The 26,469-nt window shown below is 50.9% G+C and overlaps 1 protein-coding gene across 14 annotated transcripts in view; it reads right to left on the bottom strand.

Moving 5' to 3' along the window:
- TNIK (TRAF2 and NCK interacting kinase) overlaps nt 1-26,469 on the bottom strand; it is a 393,157-nt gene that overhangs the window by 83,329 nt on the left and 283,359 nt on the right. For all 14 annotated transcript variants that reach the window (XM_017346916.4, XM_017346919.4, XM_017346917.4 and 11 more), the window contains 5 exons: nt 22,130-22,184; nt 20,062-20,140; nt 11,366-11,541; nt 7,114-7,180; nt 4,251-4,455 (listed from right to left, as the gene is read on the bottom strand). In XM_017346916.4, coding sequence (XP_017202405.3) covers nt 4,251-4,455; nt 7,114-7,180; nt 11,366-11,541; nt 20,062-20,140; nt 22,130-22,184 — 582 coding nt within the window. The remainder of the gene's footprint in view (nt 1-4,250; nt 4,456-7,113; nt 7,181-11,365; nt 11,542-20,061; nt 20,141-22,129; nt 22,185-26,469) is intronic.

Raw genomic sequence — 26,469 nt, 5'->3', positions numbered from 1 at the left:
CCACTCTGCTTAGAGTAAGATTCCAAAGTAATGCGCTTTGCCTGCAGGGCCCTGCACAACCTTCTCTGGGCTTCACCACCCAGCATCTCCAGGTGCCCCTCTCCCCTCCTCCAGCCAGGTTCTGACCCATGGGGACTGGGGTTGTGTTCCCCGACTTGCTGAATTCCCCTTTCCCTCACAGCTCTTGTCTCTGCCAGGGCAGACTGCAATCCCAGTGTCCAGTACAGCGCCTGCACCACAGAGGTATCTGCTAAGTAGTTGTTGAATGACTGCCTGTGGGCATAAAAAAAGAGTTTAATTCTACCTTCCACTTTTGCAAAGCAAATAGGCCCATCGTCCTTGAAAGCCCCTAGTGATTCACAATAAAAAAAAAGTTCAAGGCTCACAGGGAATTCGCAGTTTTCACTGCAGGCTCTATTTTGTGCATTACTGCTCCACTATTACTGGCCAATGAGAAACAGGCGGTGGTTCTATTTTTGAAAACTTCAGGTGATGGAATCAAAGCAGTGTGTTTTCCAGCTCAAACTGGTTGCTTTGATAATTGGACAATGCTATGATGGCCTTGAAGGGCACTAAATGAGACCTTGGTGGGTTGAAAAATTCCCTAGAGAGAATACAATTTACTCCTATGGAGCAGGCCGGTGCTCCTGAAGTCAATTTGATTCATTCCCTCGACTTGAGGGCATAGAATGCTCTTAGCAAACACTGAATCGAATATATCAGTCACTGATATGATTTGAAAAGTCTTGAGCAGGATCACACATCACTGTGCGTCTGCTCCAGCTTAGTCTGATGAGATTACCAGAGTAGGAGTCGCCACATCTCGAGGGCTTAACTTACCCAGAATGCACCAGCTGTGCTCTAAGCCAAGGAGAAGAAATGCCCAATGGACCAAGTAACATCAGAAGAGGTAGTTGCTTCACTGGGCTGAATCATGTTCCTGGAACTTAGTTAATAGGTTGTACTTGATCCCTGGTCAAAAGCCGAGTCTTGTCCTCACCACGTAACTGGCCTGACGCCATGCCCTTTTCAAAAAGCTGATAAATGCCTATGCTTGGGTATAGTCTAAGTCCTTCCAAGAACATGTAGACAGGGATTCAGGAGCTTGCCCAATCCCCAGGGCTGCCATAAATAGCAGAGGACATCTTCCTCAGAATCTCTGCTGGAAGGTGACTTCTGAGCGCCCCAGACTTGAAGGCTGCAACCTACACGGTCCTGTGCTACCTAAGGGGTAGTGGGAGAACCCGTGTTTGCAAATGGAAATGTATTTCCCAGGACGCCCACAAAAGCCTGCACAGCGAAGCTACATTTCCCAGTTGAATTACGGGCGTTGAGCTGTTTCTGTGAGACAATGTCATCCAAGTTCTTACTCAAGACCCCAGAAACACAAGTGGTTGCCACAGGGCAGCATGTGGGCACTTAGGGGTTCAGAATCTACACTCATCCAAGGAGTTGGTATTTCTTTTTCTTCCCCATTAAGCTATTGGGTGAGATAAAGGATCAAAGGATAAAGCTGCTACAGTCTATTACTTCCCATGACCTTGGCACGCCCACTTCTAGGAAGAAGCCTGGGCTCATGCTCTCTGCTGCACAGGGCACAGGGGTCCTCCCCCAAAACCTTCTATGCAAGCCAGGGCCCACAGAGTGCACCTGTACAGGCGCACAGGCCTCACTTAGCTGAACCCTGACTCACGCCCATGATGAGATGCCAGGAAATGCTACAAGAGAAGAGTTACATAGGAGGCTCCAGCAGTAGCTCCCCCGGGGAACATGAGACAGAACTCGGCTCAAAGACAAGCACCTGCTGGGCACAGCTTCCCTGCCTTTGCTCAGAAATCCTCCAGTGTCCAGAGTAAAAGCCAGCTAGCTACGGCCCATCATCCCAGGGGCAGGGTGCCTGCAGCAGACAGCAATTTGGTGCTTGGGCGCTGCAGTCCCATGTGCTGGGTTTGAAACTTGGTTTCATCTCAAGCTGGGTGACCTTTGGCTAGTCATTAACCTCTCGTGGCCTCAGCTGTCTTATCGTTAGACCGGGGATTATTACAAGGAGTGAGTGAGATCATTCAGGGAAGAGCTGAGCAGAGAGAGTAACTATCACATGTTAAAAGCTCCGTACCTATTTGAAAGTATTGCTCTCATGACCTGATGTCCATGTGTTAAGCTCAGATAAATCATATCAGATATGAAGGGAAGAGAACCTAAAAACCAAATCAAACAATGCAGCTTCTGAAAAGACGTCGCTCTGATGGAGGGTGTAGGTCCAGAGGCCGAGAGTTCTTGCGTGGAAATTTAAGGAAATGTGTAGACATGTGTGTATGTGTGTACCCTAGATGTTTAATGGGATGACAGTGGGAATTTCCCCAGGTGACATGGTAGATGACTGCGGCCTGCAGCCAAGCACAACAAATCTCCAGGCCCAGGCTGCACTATTCTGAACAGGGCAGAGGCACGTGGTCAGGGTTTTCAGGATAGGGGGCCTGGGGAGATGCTCTTGAAAGAGGGGAACCACCAGCCAGGGCGGAAGCAGACAAGGTGTGTTCTGCTGACAGAGCCTGGGAGGGGACCGCCTGGGCTGGGGACAGAAGTTTGACCCTTAGTCCGAAGGAGTAGGCCTTGAACCCAAAGACAGAGGCCACAAGTCCTCAGGAGACCTGGCAGACAGGAGGGCACAGCATGGCCCTGGGCTGGGGCCTGTATGAGAGGCCACAGCTGGCCTGCGTGGCTGTCAGGAGGTGCCTGGGAGGTGACCACAGGTTATGGCACTTTGTGCAGACTTCCAGGAGCTGCCTACAAACACCACACGTCACTCGAGCCTGCCTTTGAAGTCTCTGCCACACAGCATCTCTGTCCACCGCCCTGTAAACCTTAGACCATAAGATAGGAGGTGATGTGTGCTAAGCATTGACCATGCTGACAGCACAGATTTAGGCTGGGAAGTGCTTCACTTGCTTCCTGCTGCTGGCAGGAAGGTTCAGGGTCACAGTTCAAGGTTGCATCATGCACCCCTAACTCACTGTCTCAGTAAGGCCTGCGTGGACATTGGGATTGGAGAGACCTGGGTATGAATCCTGGCTTTGCACTTAGCACCCCTGCAGCATGGCATCAGTCACTTCCCCTCCCGGAACCTCTTTGCTAAAGGTGGGCTGGGGTAGGAGAGGCACGTGATATGCACTTTGCACGAGGCACGGGGATAATGGGCCCCCGCACAGAGATAAGGAGATCCTGGATATAAGCAAAGCCCCCTGCCTGGTAGTCGGTGTACAGAAACCACTCAATAACTGCAACTCTTGGGCCTTGTTGTTGCTGGTCTGAAGCTAATATTCCAGAAACATAACGAGGCTGATAGGATCTACTGCACACTGGAATTGAGGCCCTCACCGCACTAAAGCATGCAGGCTGGACCTTGACGTAGCATTTAGAAAGCAACCTGCTCCTGGTACCTGTGATTCACCACCCTGTGACTCCGCAGTGGCCACTGACAAAGCAAGTGAACGGCTGTCAACCCATTCAGCAAGCTGCTGTCGGGAGACTACAGCCCCGTTCCTGGACAGTTAGCGAATCTTTCCTGTGCTGCCCCATTTGCCCAACACTCCCCAGTTCCTAATCATCTAGAGGCTGTGATAGATCTGGCAGAGGAGGGAGGCCTTGGGGACAAGGGCAAGAACCAGAGAGAGAAGAATGAATACAATCTGTAGGAAACGAAGGTGAGAGCCTCACCCAAGAGAGGCCACAGAGGGAAATGCAGCTGCCAGTGGGGTCTCCCACAGGTGACAGCTGAGCCTGCTGTGAAGCCAGGCCTGGCCCCCAGAAAGGATAAGCTGTAGGTATGTAGGGTAGGTAGGCAGGCTTGGGAAGCCCCAGGCCCAGTGAGCACCAGAGTCCCAGTAGCAGGCCATGCTTAGCGTGTCACTTATTTCCCTGTTCACGGTGGTCTAGTTAACACCTGTATTTCACCTCTCAATCATTGACCTGCTCATTCCACAAAGTCTCATATTTGTGAGGCACCTGCTTCATGACAGAAAGCTAGCTAGCATGCTGGAGACATGTCTGGGAATCCAAGAGGGAAATCCCGGGTTCTCTGCATGGATCATTGAGCAGGGAGATGCAGACAGATAAAAGAACATAGTGTGCATGCTTGAAGCAGCAAGAGCTATGGAGAAGCTCCAGGGTGGGGTCTGGGCCCGCTGTGGGCACCCAGCGTGACCACTGCTGACAGACAGGTGCAGAGGTGGCCCTGGAGGGGCCCTCACCTCCTCCAGCCGCCGGCGCTGCTCCTTCTGCTCCTCGATGCGCTTCTGGCGCTCAGCCAGCAGCTGCCGCTTGTGCTCCTCATTCTCCCGCTGCTGCTGCTCCAGCTGCTGCCGCCGCAGGGCCTCCGACCGCTCCTTGTTGGCCAGCTGGAGCCTCAGGAAGTCCCGCCGCAGGGTCGACTCCCCTGGCAGGTTCAGGATGGAGCTGCAGACAGAGACAGCCATCAGGATGCCCATGTGGCAAAGGTCAGGGCTACCTGGGTGCTGGGGGGGGGGGTGTGTGTGGGAGGGACAGTTTGGTGGACCATAGGAGAGAGGATCGAGCATGGTTCTGGGGTGTGGCTGGCATGTCCTGTGGGGCATGGGGCACTGGCACTGAATGATGGAAACAGGCTTTGTTGGTGACGTCCCACAGACAGCCGGGTCACGCGCCTCTTCCAGAACTTTTGCCCTGCCTTTGTGGCAACTTCCCAAACACACCCAGGCCCACCTACTTGCAATGTGCAAAGGCGATGGGGCAGGGGAACCCAGCCTCACACAAGGATGCTCACTGCTGGTAACTGGCGTGGCATCAGTGTCAGATCTGAGCTGCATTAGTAACTCAGTCATGAACTCTGCGTGACACCTGGCTGTCACCCTTCACTTGTCACCTCATCTCTGAAATGGAGTAACCGGGCCAGTGTTGTGACACAGTGGGTTAAGCTGCCACTTACAATGCTGACATCCAATACGAGTGTGCCACTTTGAGTCCTAGCTACTCCTCTGTCTCATCCAGCTCCCTGCTAATGACCTGGGAAGGCAGCATAGGATGGCCCAAGTACTGGGGCACCTGCCACCCACATGGGAGACCAGCATGGAGTTACAGGCTTCTGGCTTCAGCCTGGCTCAGACCTGGTTCTTTGGGCCATTTGGGAATGGATGGAAATCAGAGGACAGAAGGTGTGTCTGTCTCTCTCTGGTCTCTGTCTCAGTCTCTCCCTCTCTTGCTGTCTTAACTTAAAAAAAGAAAAAGATCTGTTTTATTTATTTGAATGGCAGCGTTTCAGAGAGAGGGGGAAGGAGAAGGATGGAGAAACCAGGAGGGAAAGGGAGGAGGGGGGTGGAGTCATGAGGGGGGGAGAGGAAGAGAGAGTGAGAGTGAGAGTTATTTTCCAATTGTTGGTTCACTCCCCAGATGGCTGGAGCTGGGCCGATCTGAAGCCAGGAGCCTCTTCTGAGTCTCCCACATGGGTGCAGGGCCCAAGTACTCTGGCCATCCTGTGCTGCTTTCCCAGGCACATTAGCAGGGAGCTGGATCACAAGTGGAGCAGCCATTGGGACCTTGAATCAGCACCCATTTGGGATGCTGGCATCACAGGCAGTGGCTTAACCCACTGTGCCACAACACAGGCCCATCTCTGCCTTTCAAATAAATTTAAAAAATAAATAAATAAAAAGTCAGATAACCACTTTCCCTTTCTCGTTTTCAGGGTTTCACGAAGACTAATCCAATGTGGCTATAAAAACAGGACTTGGCGCCTATTCTTCAGTGTGATATCAGGGCACACGTGTTCGGGCTGGCCAGACTGGCCTGCTACTGACAGCTAACATGCAGCTGGACATGTGTTGGAAAGACAAGATTCCTCAGCTCGACAGAACGTGGCCTGCAGGCTGCCACGGCCGGCCTTGGGACACGGTCTGCAGCTCTGACAGCAGGGCCTTTGTCCCTGGCCTCACAGGAATGCCCACTGTCCACGCCGCTGCTGACAGCTGTCGCCTTCACGCAGCTGACCTGGGGGCAGCTGACAAGGTACATATCGGATGGAAGGAAAGAATTCTCCTTTGGTCTTTGACTAAAGGATCCTGTGGCAGGGGAAGAGAGAACACGAGATGGTGCTGCAAGCTCAGTCCACCCTCTTGCGGCAGCTTAGCAAGAACCGAATTGGTGGGTCTGAGTTAGCTCCAGAAAGAACGCTTGGTGTTGCTCACTCTAGCAGCGGTGGCTACGCTGGCCCCTTCCTTGCTCTGGGAAGTCCTTCTCCTGGGGCACTGAGCCACCCTCATGTGGCTGGGCGGGGGAGGGCCCGTAGACCCCCCCCACCATGATCCTCTGCCTGAATGCTTCCCCGTTTTGATCCAGCGTCACACCCCCAGTGCACAGCACTGTGGCCCGCGTGCTGCCCCCTGCCTTGCCAGCCTGTGCCGGCTGAGTGCTCTCACAAAGGAGTAATCCCAGCAGTGTGGGCACACCGGTGTCAGTTCTCTTTCAACACAGCCAACTGAAGTCCATGTCGCAGGGCGGGCACTGGAAAAGCAGCCCTGGATTCCGGGGGGGTGGCATGTGACAGCAGCCATGGTGCACCAGTTTCTATTAACGGTTCACCTCTAGAGGGTAATTTCACTTTCTGGAAATCACTTCTTCCTAGATTGGGCTGTGGTGAGCATACCACGGCATGTGACAAGGACAACGGCTGTCTACATGGGCTTCTCCGAGGTGAGAAGAAATGGACAGGGTAACCCAAGCCTGAAACACATTTAGGTCTCCAGGAAGTTGCAGTTCGGAGTACTTGTAGTTCTGCATCACCAAGACAACTGTCTCCCACGCAGTCTACGGGTTACCTACGTGAGCAAACAGCTTAGCAAAGAAACCACTGACCTTGGGGGACAAGAGAAAGGATATGCTGATTTTCTTGTGTTCACGAGAGTCTGCCTCGAGAACTCTTTCCCAAATTAATGAGTATATTTGTGGGCAATACATTAGATAAGACTCCCCCCTCCCACCCCTGTGGATTCTTAAAGGCAAGTCTATAAATCAAAAGGGAAGCGAGTCTCACACACGCACGGCTGGGAAGGTGCACCTGAGAGCTGGCGGCCGCTGCCTCACCTGGGCTCTCCCGAGTCATTCTCCTCCTCCTCTTCCTCACTTCCGCTGTACTCGTACTCAGTCTCATCTAGAGAGAGACGCACGGGAGGTCAGTGCACAGGAAGCGCTGTGCCTGGTGAGCTCCAACCCCTCCCGTGTGTGTGCTGATGGGCCCCGGGGGTGGTGGCTGGCTCGGTGGTGGACAGCGCGTGGGACGGACGCCTATTGCCATAGAGCTGAAAATCGCCGTCCCCTTAGGACGTGTGTGTGGTGACGTCCATGCCAACAGACCTATGGACTGACAGGCGAGTCAAGCACGTGCAATTCTGAATTAGTGACTGTGCTACTGCTTATGTTTACTGTGCTACTTTGTTATTGTTATTTTAGGACACACTTCTACTTATTGAACAAGTTTACTGTAAAACAGGACACTGTGTTATGCCAACAGCAGCAGCTGCATCTCAAGGAACTTCAACACGTTCACAGAAAAACAGAATTTATTAAAAGATAAGCTTATTTTAGTGTGAAAAATTTTGAAATTGGTGCCCACCAAGGATCTTCAAAAAGTTCATGGAAAATAAATACCATGAAAACACTATGTACAAATTTTTTTTTGCATCAAAATGAATTTATCATTTTGTTTCAATTTCCATGAACTTTTCAAAGTGGGTTTTCCACAGCTCTTCACTGTACCAACAGGCCACGTTGTTGAGTGATTCACTAATATTAGTTGGGTGCATGTATGCACCCCATGACGTACATGCAATGCAAAATCACCTAACATTGCAGTTCTCAGAACGTATCCCTGTTGTTAGGTGATGTGTATGACTGTTATAAGCACACAGAGGCCCAAAGGGTTGTGGTTATTCCTGAGCTGGGATAAACTTCAAGCCTCCTGACTCAGGATTCAGGCAGTTCCTACCAGCTGCCTCTAGGGGTCCATCTCCAATGCCTAATCTTCAGGAGAAAGACAAGAGAGGGAATGGGAAATGACCTTTCTGTTTGGGGTAACCCCCATTATAAAGCCACCTGCATCTAACTCACTGTCCTACTAGAACTCACTCATCAGTGAAAGACTTTTCCTCTTAAAGCAGGGTTTTTACTATGCCTTCCAAAGGCCCACAAATTGCCTTTTGATGTCTTACTAACTATTGGAAAGAAACTTCTGACAGCTATTAAAAATACACAGTCACAGTTTGGTTTCATTGACCAGCAGGGACATTCATTTAATTTGGGATAACGTGAAGCAAGTTCTTATGTAAAAATGAGTAAGACTGAATCTTTGCCTTGGAGGAGATAAGAATCTAACAGGCAAGAGGGGTAAATACTCAGGGTCCCCATGACTGTGAAGCACGGGAACGAACATTTGTTCTCTCTCCCCCAGGTCAGTATCAATGCTAGATACTTTACCTATAGCTTCTCATTTATTTCACGTAACATTCCCCTGAAACAGTGCTCCTTCGCAAGCAAGGGCACTCAGATTACACGAGGTTAAGAGCTTTGAGCTTTGGTCAATGTCATCACACTAATAAAGGCCCATTTGGATTCAGAATTCGATCCCGAACTTTTCCAATTGTAAAAAAACTAGTACTCTTTCCAACACATTATACCCCAACTAGTGGTACATGAAAGCAGCAATGAGCTATCAGAGAGGAAAGTAGACAGTTCTACCCTTTGTAATGGACAGTGAAGTCTCTGAGGAGGAAATGGGCCGGGCCTTTGAAGGTACTGCTTCCTCAGGCAGCCGGAAGCTGCAAGTGTGTGGGGGAAATAGCATCCCAAGGCATGTACCCACACGAAAAAGGATGGCAGTATTACAGTGCATGGCATGTTCAGCAAACAGTGGGCTGTGGGTGGCCACGCATCTGGATGCAGGCAAAACAGATGAGAGAGAAAGGCCAGCAGGGGTGCAATAGCTCATGACGCTTGCATATGCCATCCTGAGGACTTTTCTGTGGACCACGAGGAACTTGCAAACAAGGGACAACGTCACCTCACTCCTACATCTCCATAGCTGTACGCTAGGAATTACAACCCTGAGGACATCTACGTACTCCCTCGAAAGCAACTGAAACTGCAATTTAGTTACATTACCACCAGGAGGCAGCAGTCACATGGTGTAACTCAGGTTTGATAAAGGAGCCTTGCCTTTTGCACTAATAAAGAGATAATGAAAGATAGGCAAAAGGGTGATGAGTTCAAGTATTTTTTCGTTAAGTTACAAATTAGCTTCATTCACTTAGATATGTATGTTTCTAGGCTCCTTATTTTTAAGGTATTATTTTACCAAAACGTGAACAACCTGTATAAAAGTGCTGTAATACTCTACACTGACAGTTTTACCTCCAAACTTTCCTGAAATGGACACACAGAGTTCAAAACACAATGCAAGAATTTTACCTAATAAACATCGTTGTTACTCCTTCTCTCGAGGGTAAAAACCTTCACATTTCAGGCTCTTCAATTTTAATACTTCTCTAGAATTTGGTCTGATTGCTTCCATATAACTGGGTTAAATTAGCATGTGTCAACATATCTTAAGGAAAAAAAAATACAAGGCTAAGAAATCATACAGTAGGGGCCAGTGTTATGGCTTAGCTGGTTAGGCTACCACCTGTGACGCTGGCATCCCACATCTGAGTGCCAGTTTGAGTCCTGGCTACTCTGCTTCCAGTCCAGCCTCCTGTTAATTGGAAAGCAGCATAAAGAAAAAGCCTTGTGGGCCCTTATGCCCACAAGGGAGACCCAGATAGAGTTCCAGGCTCTTGACTTCAGCCTGGGCCAACTCTGGCTGCTGTGGCCATTTAGGGAGCGAGCTAATGGAGGAAGATCTCCTTCTCTGTCTCTCCCTTTCAAATAAATCATAATGCAATGGAAAGTAAAATTGCTTGGTTCTACCAAAGTTGGTCAGAGAGACAGCTAGTAAGAGAGTGAAAAATGATTGGAGGAAGCAACATAGCCATCTGACCAAACAGAGCCAAAGCACTGAGATCTCATTTGATCAGAGCATTCCTTGGGGAGCAGACAAAAATGAGGCAACAACTCTTATTCTGGATTCCTTAAATGACCACCTAACTCCTGAACACGCTGACATCTGAGCATCTTCCCCTCCCACTCTGCAGAGAGCGAATACTCTCTTAAAATCTTTGCACAGAGCGACCCACGACCACCAGGGATGAAAAACAGCTGAAAAATCAGTCCTGGGAGTTTTTGACCTTGACCTTCCTAATTGTCCTCAGGCCCAGGTGGACGGCTAGCTTATCCCTGTCTGCCCACCCACAACTGGAAGGGGCTTCCTTCTGGCCCAGGCCAGAGCCTCCCGTGTGGAGTACACCTGATCACATCGCAGGTGTGCCTCACAGGCCCTGCCCCGGACCTCCCCTTCCACCTGCGCCCTCTGCTGATCTGGCCCCTCTGGCCCAGCACCAACGCCCACACTGCTCCCCCTGCCCCTCCCAAGCCTCAGCTCATACCTCACTGTGTGAAAGAGGCAGAGAAGAAGGGAGATGTAAACAAAAGAGGAAAGCTCTGTGCTGCGTTGTGCTGTCTGCCCCCTCTGAGCTGCAGGAGAGGAGGAAGCAAGAGCTAACATGGCTCTACTCGGGTCTGGTCTCCCCCTACTCAGCCCCAGGGCTGCACGTTTGGATTCATATCCTTCCCAGCAATGCAGTGACAAGACAGCAGGGTACAAGGACCGGAGTCAAGAGAGAGACGCGTCTGCACCCATGAAATAAAGAGGTATACTAACTGACCTTCGGCTCCAAAACTGATGTTGCACACAGCAAACCTGGCAACCTAATGATCTCTCCCTTCACTGCAACGGTAAGAAAATTCCCTCTGACTTCTAAATAGCTGAATTAGAAAGAAGCCAAAGAGCAGGCCGACTGAAATGCTGAAGACTGTCAGTACAGAAAAATGTCAACTAGATGGATGCTTTTTTTTTTTTTAATGGTTGTCTGTCTGCAGCTTTTTAGTCTTCCATGCATGAATATTCATTTGAATTAAGAGAATCACTTGTCATGTGAGAGTGCTTCATAGTATCACTGAACAGGACTTTGCTCAGTGCCCTCAAGAGTCATGTTCCTCGCAGTTCTGCTTTTTCCTGAACGACCCACTGCGGCGGTCTCACCCCACGGATGCCCGCAGAGACAGCCCCTCGCGGTACAGCGCGGTGCAGGATCAGCCGAGAACCCCCGGCCACCTCCACACCCGGGAAGAGCCCTGACTCAGCCGCCTTCGGCTTCCCCTTCCACAATGCGAGCGGGTGGCCGACCTTTCTCCCCGCGCTTCTTCTTTGTCCTGTCGATGTGGTCCTTGAGCTGGATGCGGACCTGGCGCTCGTTGGGCTGCTCGCGGATAAACGGGTGCTTCATCAGCTGCTCGGTGGCCGGCCGCTGGCTGTGATTCTTCACCAAGCAGCTCTCGATGAAGGACTGGAATTTTTTGGACCTGCCGAACAAAAGCGGTGAAGCCACAGCTGAAATGACAGTCCACAGAAACGCAAGCTTTTTATTTTCTTTAGTGGCACAATTAAAATCAAAAACAAAACCCAGCCCCAGTCTCTGGCAGAGGGACCAAGCAAGGAGAGAATAGGTCCAGTGCTGTCTCAGGTATGACAGCGTCCAAAGCCATCACCACCGTGAACACGTGGTAGCCGCACCCACGAGAGTACTTTTGCACAGTTCACGAGCAACATCGCACCAAACACCAAAACGAAAGGAAGAGACTCAAGGGAGAATCCTGACTACAAGGGCTCCTGGAAGGCGGAAACCAGAGCTGGGCCTTCAAAAGGACAAGCAAATGCCCCAGGGTCTGGAGAATTCTGACAGGTGGCAACCTGTGTTGGAGGCGAGGGGGAAGAACACTGCACAGCAGGTGTCGCCGAGTGAACTGTCAAAACGGAGAAAGTACAGCCAAGGCGGGACGGGTAAGCGGAGGGCTCTTTGCAAAAATGATTCAGAGTGAGGCTGGCACCTGGGGCGTAGCAGGCTAATCCTCCACCTGCAGCATTGGCATCCCATATGGGTGTAGGTTCATGTCCTGGCCGCTCCACTTCCGATCCAGCTCCCTGCTAGTGGTCTGGGAAAGCAGAAGATGGCCCAAGTGCATGGCCCCCTGCACTCCATGGAGACCCAGAGGAAGCTCCTGGCTCCAGATTGGCCCAGCTCCAGCCACTGCTAGTATATGGGGGAGTGAAGCAGTAGATGAAGATTTCTCTCTCTCTCTCTCTCCCTCTTTTGGTAACTCTGCCTCTCAAATAAACAAATCTTTATAAAATGATTAAGAGTGTCATATGCCAAAGGGACCTGGGACCAGAACTTTTTAACCCATAACTTCACTTTCCAATGACTAAGAACAGGCTGTAGATGCACATGTATCTTTGTCAACAATTCAGAGTGGGAAATGCAAGGACCAAGTACATAGCCAGCAGTGAACTTGCCTCTGGAAGACACTATTATCTAAAGCGAAATCAGGCGCCAGACACCCAGAGGCTGGGCATGCCGGTGGGAGCTCCCGCCCCACTGACAGAGCAGCAAGTCTGCAAGGTGGCAGAAACTAGAGCGGACTTTAGCCAGCATTCATGACTCGGGCACGGACGCTGCTGCGGAGGTTCTGAGAAACTGTCTGGAGTCGTGGAATCATTAAGCTGATGACTACCGCATGCCTTTCAAGGGCCGCAGTGACAGCCCAGAGCTGCACACCCCCACCGAAAGACCTCAGCTGGGCAGTGAAGGCGACCCTGGCTCAGCGAAGAGGACAATCCGTTTTGTGTGCTCTCTGTCTCCCTCGTGTGGTGCACTGTGGAGTTACAGGAGTGGATCCCAGTGGATCCTCTTTCCCATGCTTTCCCACGCTTCCCAACAGGCACCAATCCAGGTGCGTGCACGCACACGCATACGCATACACACACACACACACACACACACATTTCAGACCCCCTAAGTGTCCGGACCACACAGAACACGGTCAGGAGCACATTCCTCAAGATTCAAACCCACTTGAATCCCATGTGCACGGCTCTGATTCTGCCCAGGTCAAAGCACTTCCTCACCTTATTCCATGTTTTTGGAAGCCAAGAATAATTGGCCCTAAGTCTCCAAGATAATGTTCAAGCTTTGACAACATCTGACTTAGAAGGGAAGGAAACTACTGTGCTTGAAGTTACCCAGGATTAATCAGGACTGGCCACACTGTGGACGAGACATAGTTCATGGCCACTGGGGACAGCACTTCAGCCCCTGAGCCCATGTCTCCCAGCCTCAGCATTACGGCTGCGTCAGGATGTGCCCGAGCCATCCTTGTGTCACCGGAACTCCCCCTGCCTGGGGTGCTGGCTGGCTGAGCGCTCTGGGCAAGGGCTGGACCGGGACTGCCTTCAAATCCACGCATGTGAGGGGCAGGAAGGAGCTTCGGAGACGAGACCACATTTTCTTTCTCAGTCCCGCTGCGGTGAAAAGTGGAAAATGGTATTCCCTCCTCCCCACCCCCTCCCACCCCCTGCAAGAAACCTGCCTTGAGCTCTTGAGATCACGGCCACTCCATAGGAGCAGACCAAAGAGAATGAGTGAAACTGCAATAAGAAATAGTCAAAAAACACAGTGGTTTTCTCGGTAGGAAACCAGTATCAAAAAGACAAGGTTGGGCTGGCTTTGTGGTTCAGTTGAAGCACTGTTGGAGATGCCAGCATCCCACCATGGAACGCTGGTTCAAGTCCCGCCTGCTTGCTCCTCTTCTGACCCAGCTCCCTGCCAATGCTCCCGGGAAAGTAGCAGCAGGTGGCCTAAATGCTTGGCCCGCTGCCACCCAGATGAGAGACCTGGTGGAGTTCCAGGCTTCTGGCTTCAGCTTGGCCCCACCAGGCTACTGGGGTCATTTGGGAAATGAACCAGGGAACAGAAGAGATTCTCTCTCCTGCTCCCCCTCTCTGCCTCTCAGATACGTAAACACATTTTTTTTTTTTTTTGGACAAGCAGAGTGGACAGTGAGAGAGAGAGACAGAGGGAAAGGTTTTCCTTTTGCCATTGGTTCACCCTCCAATGGCCGCCGCGGTCGGCGCGCTGCGGCTGGCGCACCGCGCTCATCTGATGGCAGGAGCCAGGTGCTTCTCCTGGTCTCCCATGGGGTGCAGGGCCCAAGGACTTGGGCCATCCTCCAGTGCACTCCCTGGCCACAGCAGAGAGCTGGCCTGGAAGAGGGGCAACCGGGACAGAACCCAGCGCCCCGACCGGGACTAGAACCCGGTGTGCCGGCGCCGCAAGGCGGAGGATTAGCCTAGTAAACACATTTTTTAAGACCATGAAAACAGTGAATTGACAGGAAGCTGTTACATATTCACAAGGAGTGCAAATGCTAGTGCTCCTTTTCCTGCTGCAGACCAAGGCAAAGAGCTTGTTGTTTTCTGATGAAGCGCGGGGCTTAATTAGAGGTTGAGAAAATAAAAGGAATCACATCCAATTTAGCGATGAGATCGACTTGGAGCTGTTCCTGACATCCAGAAAGGAGGCAGACAAGTGGCCAGATCTGCAGGATGGCGTAGGGTTCAGAGCTTAGCAGAGGCAGCTGTGGGACAGCCCCTCCTCCAGGACGTCTCTTGGGGGGAGCAGTGTTCCAGAGACTGGCGCCGGGCCCGCGGGGCCACCAAGCAAACCCACGGGGCTGCGGATGCTTCCCACATCTTCCCCACGTGGCACCCTCTGAAGAGAAAATAACGCTTCGTTTCTTAAAACATGTTTGCCAAGAAAGATTCCTTGTTTCTTCCTTAAGTTAGGGTGGCTGGGGAATCAATATGCTTAATCACACATTTAGTTAAACGGGAAAATACGTCACCTGTGTTGACAACTGTTCTAATGAGTTCAAAGTCCATTTGTATAACTTTATTGCATGACTTTGCTAATTTAGTGGTCTCTTAAAAAAAAATCAGTAGCACTAATTTCCTGAGGGTTGGCTGGCCAGAAGAGAAATGTTAAAGATCGGTACACTAATTCTACCACCCAGATTTATCTTGTAAAATTGTGTTGGAGGAATTCCAAATGTCTAAAAGATGGTCACAGTAAGCTATGATCAGCAGTCAGGCTAAAAGTTCTGGGCCATCATCAGACTCCCTAAAAGCAACGTGACCTTCAAGACCCACCCTGGCCCTGCCCCAGGGGCAAGTGGCTGAACTGCTCTGTGCCTCAGTGTCCCTGACTAGAAGTGAAGAGTTCTCAGCACCCATCCCAAGAAAGCAATTCGTGTAGAAGCCTGGGAATGGGGCTTGGCATCCCAAGTGCTAACTGTGTGTTTGCTACCATTCCTATCATAACCGTGGTGACCATGCGCCGCTGACCATCGGCAGGCTTAAGGAACAGAGCGTGGAGGACTGGGGCGTGGGAATCTGAAGCTGCTTCTCCCCCACTTCTGTGGAGCTGAGTAAACCCGGCCCCGTGCTGCTCAGTCCCTGGGAATCGTGCTGCGAGAGGCGATTTCACTGCTGTGTAAACATCGCAGGGTTCACTGGTGCCAATCAAATGGCAGCGGCGTCCCAAGGCCATCTAATCTTACAGGCCCACCAGAGTCTGCGGGGCCTGTTGTAGGCCAGAATGTTCCGCTGGGGTGCACTGACTGTAGGGAGTCCTTTACTGAAATTAGTTGACCCATATTTGGGTTAGACTGGAGATCAGGAAGAGTCAATAGGAGACCGTGCAAAACTAAAGTGTGCATAGCAGTTTTTGCTTTGATCTTAATAAGGGCCACAGCTACCAATCCAGCCTCTTGGGAGTGTTTTCCTGAGCCTGGCTTAGCATTGTCGTTATTTTATTTAGGACATACACAAAAGAGCGTTGGCATTTCTTAAAAGTGCCTGCCAACCCAGCAAGTGCCAGAACTGGGGCTCCATTCACCAACAGGGTGAGCATAAGCTCTGGGTGTGGGCTGGCTCCCTGGGGAGGAGCTGGCTAGGCACAGGCCTCACACCCTCCCTGAGCTCCAGGTTGCACCTGCAGGCCCACAGGGACCAGGGGGCGCAGCGTCCCTGATTAGTTCCGACTTTCTTCTCACTGAAAGGGCACACGGGAGGATCCGCCTGACCGCCTGCTTACAGAGTCATCCCCAACCCTCTCCAGAGCCCCCACAGGGAAGCCAGGGCCTGGGTGCTCTTGCAGGGCCAGGTGAGCACACGCAAGCAGCCATGGAAGGGAAGGGAAGAGAGAAACTCTGCAGGCTACGGGTTGCCCCTGCGGGTCAAATCCACCCACCCCCGGGGGCCCCAAGGGGGAAAAGGGAATCCAGCCATGCTGTTCACTGGCTAGGGCGGGGCGGCTGGAGACACAGGGTCTGATCCCAATGTTGCTCAGCCCTTCAAACAGCTGGCTGCCTGGGCACGTGGCGGCACCCTCGCCTCCATGCTCCCTCGGCACTAACGCAAGAGGAGGAAGACTCCCGCTGTGGTGCTGGGATCCTTTCTCTCCCCAGCCTGAAAAGCACAGGGAACAAACTGTTCATAGCGAGAGCTCGGAATACAGTCAGTAATGCTGGCTGGAAATGACCTTTACAGAATGTCCACGCTGAAAACTGCTCAGCCCCATTTCCACCAAGGTGACAGTGTTGAAATCCCCTGGCATATTTCTAGTTCCACCATTGGAGGTAAGTCCGAGTGAGCATGTGCCAACCTATATATCTCCTCCCTCTCTTATTCCTACTCCTATATTTAACAGAGATCATTTTTCTGTTAATTTTAAACACCTAAGAATGATTGTGCATTGATTACAGAGTTCAACCAGTGGTCTTATGTAGAACAAACAGAGCAACAACAACAACAACAAAAATACTAAAAGGAATAAAATAGTAAGTTGTTCCTCAACAGTCTAGACAAGGGCTGATCATGTCATTATCTCTCATAGTGTCCATTTCACTTCAATGGGTATCATTTTAGATGCTCGTTTAGTTGCCATCGATCAGGGAGAACATATGATATTTGTCCCTTTTGGACTGGCTTATTTCACTCAGCATGATGTTTTCTACACCAGGAACAGTGCACTCGACTTGACAACCCCTTTGTGGGGGAGAACAGCTGGAAATCAGAGACCATTTTGGGCTGTGTATGGGGGAGGTTATCCCTTTTAAGAAAAAAATTGAAAAGAAGGCACAAGAATTTGGCTCAGTGGTTAAGCCGCACCCAGGCTGCCTGCGTTCCATACTGGTTTGAGTTCTGGATCCACTTCCAATTCATCTGCCTCCTTATAGCCACCCTGAGAGGTTCCTGCCACCCATGTGGGAGACCCAGACCAAGTTCCGAGTTCATGACTTTGGTATGGCCCAGCGCTGGCTGTTGTGAACATTTGGGGAGTGAACCAGCAGATGGAAGATCTCACTTATCTCCTTCTGCCTTTCAAGTAAGATGAAAATGTTAAATGATTTTACATAAGACATTTTATTTCCTCCCAGGGACCAGGGCCTGTGAAAGCCAAGCCAACCTAACCCACCCCCCTCATGCTGGACCCGGTCTTTTCAGATGAAGCACTCTGAAGTGTGCAGGGATTTGCATGTAAAAACTGGAATTAACTGGAATTCTGGGGACAGGGTGAGGGTGGGGAGCACCTGCAGTGTGGTATGTCAGATGTCCCAAGGCCACACCTCCTTTGTAAAAGCTGGGGTCCAAGTGGGGAAGAGCACAGTCAGGCTTGGCTGCCCCCACTCAGGATCACACAGTCAGGCTCCTTTCCCTCCCCGGCACCCCCAGGATAGGGCTCCCACTTGGCTTTCAAGTCAGCAACGGATGTGCAAAGGGCAGGAGGCACTGCGACTCAGCCTCCCTGGCTTCTTAGGCAACCCCCCCACCCCCACCCCCCATGCCATCAGAACCAGCTACACTTGTCAGTGGTTCAAGGCAGAAAAGTCAGCCTGTGTTACCCCAAACAAGGTCAGGCATAGCTGATCATTCAAGAATGTAGGGGCCGTTCACCCTCCCTTCTTTGGGCTGGACCAGGGGCAGCCTACCCCACAGTAAGCTCGGAATGGCCCAAGTGCAATGGCCAGCTGACACGGGCCACCAGGGCAGAAGGACAATCCCTTGACCAACCTCCCTGGCAGTAGGAGCCACCCCTTAGCAGGGCGGTGCTGCTGTGCCCACATAAAGGGCGGACATCTAAATGCAGCACCCCTTCACCGGGGTGTTAAGTGCTGGCAATGGACACAAAGGATTTTACGCACAATGTGTGGCCACGTCGTGCCTGAGTGCACACACACCTGCAGCTGGCCCGGTTGTCCTCATTCACGTAAAACCCCGAAAGAGCTGCTGAGCAGCAGTGGAGGGAGCGGCTCGGCTTCCAGCAGGCTCCTCGTGGAGCCTTGGCTCGCGGCACCGGGAGCAGCCTAGCAGGGGCTCTGCAGTGTTTCTGTGGCTTCCGGGGAGCGCGTGGAGCTGGCTCCTCTCCCGGGGAGTGTGACCCAGGAGGAGAGCGGGGGCAGGGCCTCGGGGTGCTCTGCGGATCACGTGACACGCAGTGCCCAGTGGAAGGCTGTTGCTGGGGAAAGGAGGCTGCTCCTGCACAGTGACCCTCCCGGAGGAAGGAGGAACAGACGACGAATGCTCAGGCTCCTCGTCACCAATAGCAACTCAGGCTCTGCTCCGCCGGCCCGGCAACCAGGAGGCTGTCGCCTCTTTTCTGGCTGTCTCCTTCCCCCTCTCTGTGTTGTACCAGTGTTGCTATGCCAGCTCTATGTGGCGCATTCATTAAGGCTTCTCTCTGTATGGTGCAGGCTCACCCCAAAGTTGGGAAACAGGGGACCCCCCAAGCAAGGGCGATGAAAAGGGGCAGAAGCATCTTGTGCCCTCCTGGTCTAACTCCCCAGGAACTGTTTCTAGAAAAAGGGCTGCAGGCATTGGCTCAAGTGCAAGAAGAATCAGAGTTTCAAGAATTTGTATCAGGGCTGGGGCAGGGCAGAGACCAGGCCTGGTGGTTAAGACGCTCACAGCCCACATCAGAGTGGCTGGGTTCAATACCTGGCTGCGGCTCCCGACTCCAGCTCCCTGCTAAAGCCGACCCCGGGAGCAGCAGCGATGGCTCAAGCTGGCTTCCCTGCCACCAGCTCTGATCCCCAACTGTGGCCTTTGCAGGCATTTGGGGGAGTGAATCAGCAGATGGAAGCTCTTCCTCTCTCTGCCTCTCATTTGTTTTGAAAAAGAAAAAACTGTTATCAAAAAGATACACCATTTCCACAGGGAGAAAGGAGGAAGCAATGAATTTTTGCAACAGATTGATAACAGAGACCCTAAGGTAAGTCACACCACAAAGTCAACCATCTAACACGTGGCTCAACCTGTAGAACTCAGTTTCCCAACTTCAGTTGATCACATCCTACGCACACAATTTGGCTACAGCCTCACACTATCATAGCAGCCTTCATATAGTCATTTTCTTTCAATTAAGTCACCTTTTTAGGGGAGTGTGCCTGTTACAATGAAACGTTATAATACTGCCCAAAAGAAGCCAGCTGTAGCATCTGCAACCCAGAGTAAGCAAGAGTTAAAACAAAAATCCACAAATGGTTATGCACATGCTGCAGATATCATTTCAAACAGCACCAGGTGTGTATGTGCACTAAGGGAATTAAGGAATACAAGTCGGCCAATCTACTCGGATGACGCGATAAACTGCCATCTTCTGATACAATGCTCCATGCTGCTGGGAAAGATAACACTTGAGGTCATAAATCAAAGAGCGACTGTGTTATTACCTGGTCTCCACTACCCACTGCAGCTAATAGCTCCTCACTTTGAAGGTATGGGAATAAGACTCACTCTACAAATAGCAGGTGCTCTGTGTGTACTTTAGATGAATGACAGCATATGGAAAGCCAGCTATCAATCAAGTCTTAGTGTATGTTAGTCTCCTGTTGCCAGCAGTGCCTTGGGATTCCAGCTAACGCAAAAGAGAACCATCGGAAAAATCTCACCCTTATAGCTGCAAAAACACCGAAGAGCAAACTTACCACTTCTTGGACTTCAGCCGAGGTGCTGGGTTCCGGGGGATGAGGAAGAGGGCTCTCATGGGGTGCATGTCACAGAGAGCTGCAAGAGACCAAAACAAGGGCCAGCTCGCTAGGGAGCCAAACCCAGGCCGAGCCTGGCCTGGCTGTGCAGACAATGCTGCCAAATGAGTCCACACGCGACCAGTGAGCCTTGACTCACAAGGTCCAGAAGCTTCCACTTGGCAAGCATTTAAAAGAGCTCATGCCTAATTGTAGGAGCCCCATAAATACACCATGTTTCTGCTGCTTTGTTGGTCTTTTCACTGACGGAGCTTTTATTTTACATTTAAGGGAACTGAGTAAAAGGGTCTGCCCCCAGCCATCTCTGCAGTAAACAAACCATCTGACATTGAAACCGATGACAACTGCGCCAATGACAGGTGCATTCCTTTCAATTAGCAAAAGCCTAGGCCATAAAAGAAAAGATATTTGATAACCTGCAATCTATATCCAATATACTGAAAGTCCATGCAATTGCAATGTTATTTGCACAGATTTCTGGAGTCCAAAGTGCTAGCCCAGAACAACATTCTCTCTGTTTCTAGATTTCCCAAGTAGATTTTTCAGTTTCACGAAGGGTTTTGACTTTAAACTCACTGGCCCCAGGAAGACCAGAGGATTAACTCAAAGAGAGCTGCAGAAAACAAAGCTATTGCAAACTTGACACTCATTAATAGAGAAAACAGGCATACCTTATTTTAATTGAAATATTTTATTAGCTTACTTTTCAAACATCTGGGGATATCTTTTCCTTGTACCTAGAATAAGAATATATGCTTCCTAAAAGCCCAGGGAGTCTGTGGGCAGAAGCTTATTTTTAGCCCTGTCTGTTACTCATCAAGAATGATAATATGGTTTTCAGATGGCAACAGACTATTTCTCTGATGCATAAATGCCTATGAGTAGTGTGAATGGAGGGGAGCTGTCAACACTCAAAGTCTATCACCTGATGAGTTCTACCAACGCTAGACCGAGAGAAAAGACGACTATGATAACTTGAAGTCGGGAGCGTCGGCCACCTGTCAGGCAGCTGCAGGGCCTGTTTCAGTCCTGGTCCTTTGAGAGGCAGACACCAAGGGGATGTGAAGCCTGTAGGCTATACCTGGGGAATGTTCCTGTGTCCAAGGAAAGAGACAGCCAATAAGGGTAGGAGAGCCCCAGTTCACTATGCGGGTCTGGTCTTTAGGACAGGAGGTGGGGGGGAGGGCAGGTGAAGTGTCCTAGTGTCCCACACTGCAGGCAAGGTCAGCAGAGTCCTGGGGATTACCAGGGAGACGGCTGCCTGCAAAGGACCCTGCAGCCTCCGAGTAAGGTTCTGCCCAGTACCCACATCCTTCTTGGCCACTGATGGACCGTGGCCCTGGGGGGCGTGAGGGCAGTGCTGCCGAGCCGCTGGGGCCGTGGTCAGCTCCCCTTCCTGCGGGGAAGCACATCCTCACGGCCACCCCAGGGCTTAGTGCCCCAGATCCCTAGGAACCCCAGGGCTTAGTGCCCCGGATCCCTGGGAACCCCAGGGCTTAGTGCCCCGGATCTCTGGGAACCCCAGGGCTTCTCAAGACGGCCCCAGGGCTCTGGCTACTCTGTCTCAAAGAACAGCAGGGCGATCTCAGCTTCTGAAGAGCAGAATTGGAGGAGGAGTGACAGCTCCTGACTGTGTGTTTGCTGAACCAGTGCACTAGCAATTGGCTTTGGCTGTTTGTATGCTGGAGTTTTGCAGTCTTTGTGGGTTGGTCACAGTTCTACGCTAGATGAAAAGCAGTTCAAAGAATAAGCTACACGATCTGCACAACAAACAGGACTCCCCAAAGTTTGCTTTGTCCCTTTGTTCTCGTAAAGGCAAGATGCTTGGGCTGCTCTAATATGAATGGATTCCTGGTTGACCAGAAGCCTCTGCTTTCTAACTCTGCCAGCTCAAAGGCATGCAGGGCGCAGTGTAGCGGAAGTAAAGCCACTGCAGCTCCTGGCAAGGACCCCTCAGCGCCCGCAGAGCGGACCAGCAGCACAGTTCACCACAGAGGAAGGTACTTACGGGGAGCGCCTTCTGCCATCTCGATGGCGGTGATTCCCAGAGACCACAGGTCACTCTGAAAAACAAGGAAGGCACAGCCACGCGTAAATTCCAGCATCGCACGACAGCCTGACTCCACTGGTCACCACATCAGGACTGCACTCCAAGGCCTTTTTAACCAAGCTGCAGGGCAGGAGCAGCCTCGCTCACTCGTCACTGACAACGTCTTTCATGGTGCCTGACACGCCATGTAAGTTTCCAATAAATGCATAAAAAGCATACGGCTTTAAAAATTAATTCATCATTGAAATTATCTGTCACTCGAATCATATCTCTGCTGCTATTTGTCTGTGTTTCACATCTTGATTGAGCTGGAGCTGTCAAATAATAAACCAAGCATATTTAAGACATGCCACTGGTAAAGTATGACATATATAGGCTTCTGTGAACCCACCACCATCAAGGTCGCAAACATACCCACCACCCCCAAAATATCACACTTGTCCATTCGGAGTCCCCCACTCCTTTCCTCCTTGCCCATATCCCCAACTCCACTGTCCCTATGTAACCACTGATCTGTCACCATGGATTAGTTTGCATCTTCTAAAGTTTTATATAAGCAGAATCATGCAATAAGTGGTCTTTTGCATCCCATTTCCATCACTCAGCAGAATGCCCACCCAGGTTGCACCGATCAGTACTGCCCCCTCTTCTGTTGCTGAGTAGTAGTCCACTATCTGGACACATTACAGCTGAATCATGCATTTGCATGTTGATGGACACTTGACTTATCTCCAAGTCAGGCTACTGCACATAAAACTGCAAGGAACAGTGGTACAGTCTTTGGGTATGCAGTTTTATTCTTTTAAATAAACGCCTTGGAGTGGGACAGCTGGATCATACAGTGGGTGCTAGGTATATTCAATTATTTCCAACCTATACAACCAGCAATTTCATTTGGTTTATCCTAGTAAGATAAAGGCAGGGAGACTCTCCAATGGTGATGTTCACTGATGTATCTCCAGTATTTAGAATATAGTTGAGTGCAGTAATGGGTGTTTAGTGTATTTTGTTGAGTGGGTGAACAAATATCTTTCTTTTTTGATAGGCAGAGTTAGACAGTGAGAGAGAGAGAGAGAGACAAAGAGAAAGGTCTTCCTTTCTCCGTTGGTTCACCCAGCAATGGCCGCTGCAGCTGGCGCGCTAGGCCGATCTGAAGCCAGGAGCCAGGTGCTTCCTCCTGGTCTCCCATGCGGGTGCAGGGCCCAAGCACTTGGGCCATCCTCCACTGCCCTCTTGGGCCACAGCAGAGAGCTAGACTGAAAGAGGAGCAACCGGGACAGAATCCGGCGCCCTGACCGGGACTAGAACCCGGTGTGCCGGTGCTGCAGGCAGAGGATTAGCCTAGTGAGATGCGGCACCGGCCACAAATATCTTCCAAGTGGAGTAATAACATAGTATCCTTATGCCCTTATATCCTTTCTTATGCTTAGACTGATGTTTATGCTCTGATCAGCACTTTCCAGGCCAATGCCTCCACCTCTGCCTATGCAATCTTTGTCTACAATAATGCAATTCCCCTTCACTCTATCTATGACTCAGAGGTATCTAAGTATTGCATGGGAGGGCGCAAATCAAGAGATGGGGAAATGCAGGTTAGCAAACCCGAAAAGGCTGCTTGCCACTTCAGTTTCCCAGGAGATTGCTAAGAAAACCTAATACAAAATTTGGTTCAATGGCCTGCATTCTGATCGAGTCTCACCCTCAAATAACCGCAGAACCAGACCTAGCTGCTTTGACTGTGGCAACAACAGGATGTCCAGTTGTCTTGAGATACAGCAAATGCAAGTCATGTAACCTGGGCGTGCGCAGAGGAAGAAGACTTCAACCTTAACTAATGCCTGGAGCCCATATTCCTGCTCTCTGGAACCAAGGAGCCAGAGAACGAGTGGAACTGAAGAGGAGAGTGGGCTGCAGCCCAGAAAGATCTGGTACTGGAGCTTCTCAATCAGATCTTGTCTTGCCAACACTTCCCCATCCCAGCTTGTCCACCCTAACCCATAAAACCCACCCCAGACCCCAGAGTAGGGAGACAGATGAGTCATGTCCCCTTTTCTCCTTGCCAATTGACCTTACCTTTGTTCTCTCAAAAGTCAGAACCAAACAATCAGCTTCTATGTGCACTGGACATCAGGCCCTTACTGCATAACAATCTCTCATTTTATATGCCTCATGCATGTTGTGCATTCCTGGAAATTCTCATTTGTAACCTCCCTGAGATCACTGGGATCCAAGTGATATTTCCTTGCCACTCTCCTCAAGCAAATGTCAAGGCCACATGAAAGAGAGAGATACTCGGAAGAGAACTATGAAATTTATGCTGAATCATTCCCTAGAATATCGCACGAGTGACATCCAAGCCTGGTATTTGGGCAAAGCCCTGTACAGTGTGGAGAGGGCTTCCTAAGTGGCCTAGCTTCTTATCCAAAGAGCAATCTACCTTGCAGCAGGTGACTGGGCACATGCAACTTCACACTAGCACCAGAGGGGATTCTTGAAATGTTACCAGTTCTCAGTACAACGGGCGGTAACAATGCATCTTCACAAAACCACTGGCCTCAGATTGCAAGGAACTGCTCTGTGTACAGCACAGCTGAAGAAGGTTCCTTTTGTCTTCTTTTTGTTTTGTTTCAAGATGTGCTCAAAGCTTGTCATTAAACGCATACACACTCCCACTTATCTGCACAGCCCAGCAAATACTGCGTTTTCCCACAGGCTCTTGCTTTGCCCAGTGAGGTCATTTCCGGAGCTAGTGGGCAAAGCTCAGCCCACATATTTCAGGCCGGCTCAGGAGCAGTAACGGTACAGGAGGAAAACACAGCTCTCTTGTACCTGGGGTTTTATGGCTGATAGACAAAGACGATTGTTTGGGAACATGATGAAAATGTTGAGTCACTCTGTGCAGGAGACATTAAACAGGAAACAGTAAGGACAGTCTGGAACTGGTGGATGGGCTCCAAAGGTCCCTGTGCAATTGTAATCAAGACACCAATGTCTCCCAGCTGGACGTTCTACCCCCACTGCCCCAGTATTCCTAGGAGTTGCGTGTTCCTCTAGTGTGCATGAGGGACAGGGATGAAAGCGACAGCCACGCTCGGTGACCCCGACCATCACATCAGGGTCCAGTTTACATAGCCCTGGAGTCCAGAGAGCTTTGAGCTGGTTTGACAACCAACAAGCTGAAAGGAAGCTGCAGTACTGGGGTAAGAAGGGTTGCAGACCAGGACGAAGAGGGGGGAAGGAAATGCCCACAAGACCCAGGCACACCTATGCCTTTGGGTGTGTGCTCCCCGGCAAGTTCCGACTGCCTGCAGCAGCTCCCAGTGACGAGCAAGCTGCCCCCTCCCCGGCAGAAGCCTCTGCGCAGTGAGGATCACTGCGGCCTCCCTCCAGCACTACCAGGGCTCCTCCTCCCCCCGCACCTGCGTCCCCCACAGACGTGACCACCTTCCAACACGCTGTGCTTACTCAGCGCTGCCTTCCCATGCTTTGTGTTTACTGTTGTGCCTCTCGCCTTACACACACACACACACACACACACACACACACACAAAGAATCTAAGACCCACAGGAGGGCAGGCATCCTGGCTTTTGTTGATTGATATATTCCAAGCACCTAAAACAGTACTGGGCAATACTAGGCCCTTAAAAAGTATTTGAATGAATGAATGAACAAGTGAAAGAGACAAAGGAGTAACACTTGTGTCCTGGGGCTTGTAGAGTCCCTGTAAATCATCTGATCCAAGCCTGCACTTGATGGGTACGGGAAGGTGACTTAGCCAGGATCCTAGAGTATCTTGGCACTAGCTTTTCAATAGCGTTAGATCTCCGGTCTCCTGGGCCAGTTCCCTTTAAATATCACAGTGTAAGAACTTGAGTGGTCATCCTTTTCCTTTCCTTATCAGAGGCCCAGAACACAATTATTCCAGATTCCTCCTTTGTCTACAGGTAACTAAAGGTGCTGGCAGAGACGCACTGAGGCAGGCCAGTACCAGGTGAAGAAGCCGGCCTCAGCTGCTAGAGGTAACACAGATCGACGCGGGAGATCAGGCTTTTCAATCAGGCTCCTCTCTGAGCTCCCCTTCTCAATCGCCCAGGAGCCATCCTGTGCCACTCCTGCACTCCAGTGTGGTGCTGCCTCACCCACCTTCTCACAGCCCGTGGGGCTCTCCCCTCTGCGTTAGGCTGCCCAGTTCATTTTTCTATGATTTCTCTCCAGGTGGTTGCGGCAGATACTGTTTTTTTTTTTTTTTTTTTGGCTGACCCAACCCCTTTCTCCCTTGCTGTTCCCATTTCAGAGT

This window comes from Oryctolagus cuniculus, chromosome 4, assembly GCF_051225735.1.
Source record: "Oryctolagus cuniculus isolate XC-2025 breed Fujian yellow rabbit chromosome 4, ASM5122573v1, whole genome shotgun sequence".
In the NCBI taxonomy this organism is placed as follows: domain Eukaryota; kingdom Metazoa; phylum Chordata; class Mammalia; order Lagomorpha; family Leporidae; genus Oryctolagus; species Oryctolagus cuniculus.
The sequence above is the reverse complement of the archived record's forward strand: the minus strand, read 5'-3'. Positions and strand labels throughout refer to the sequence as shown.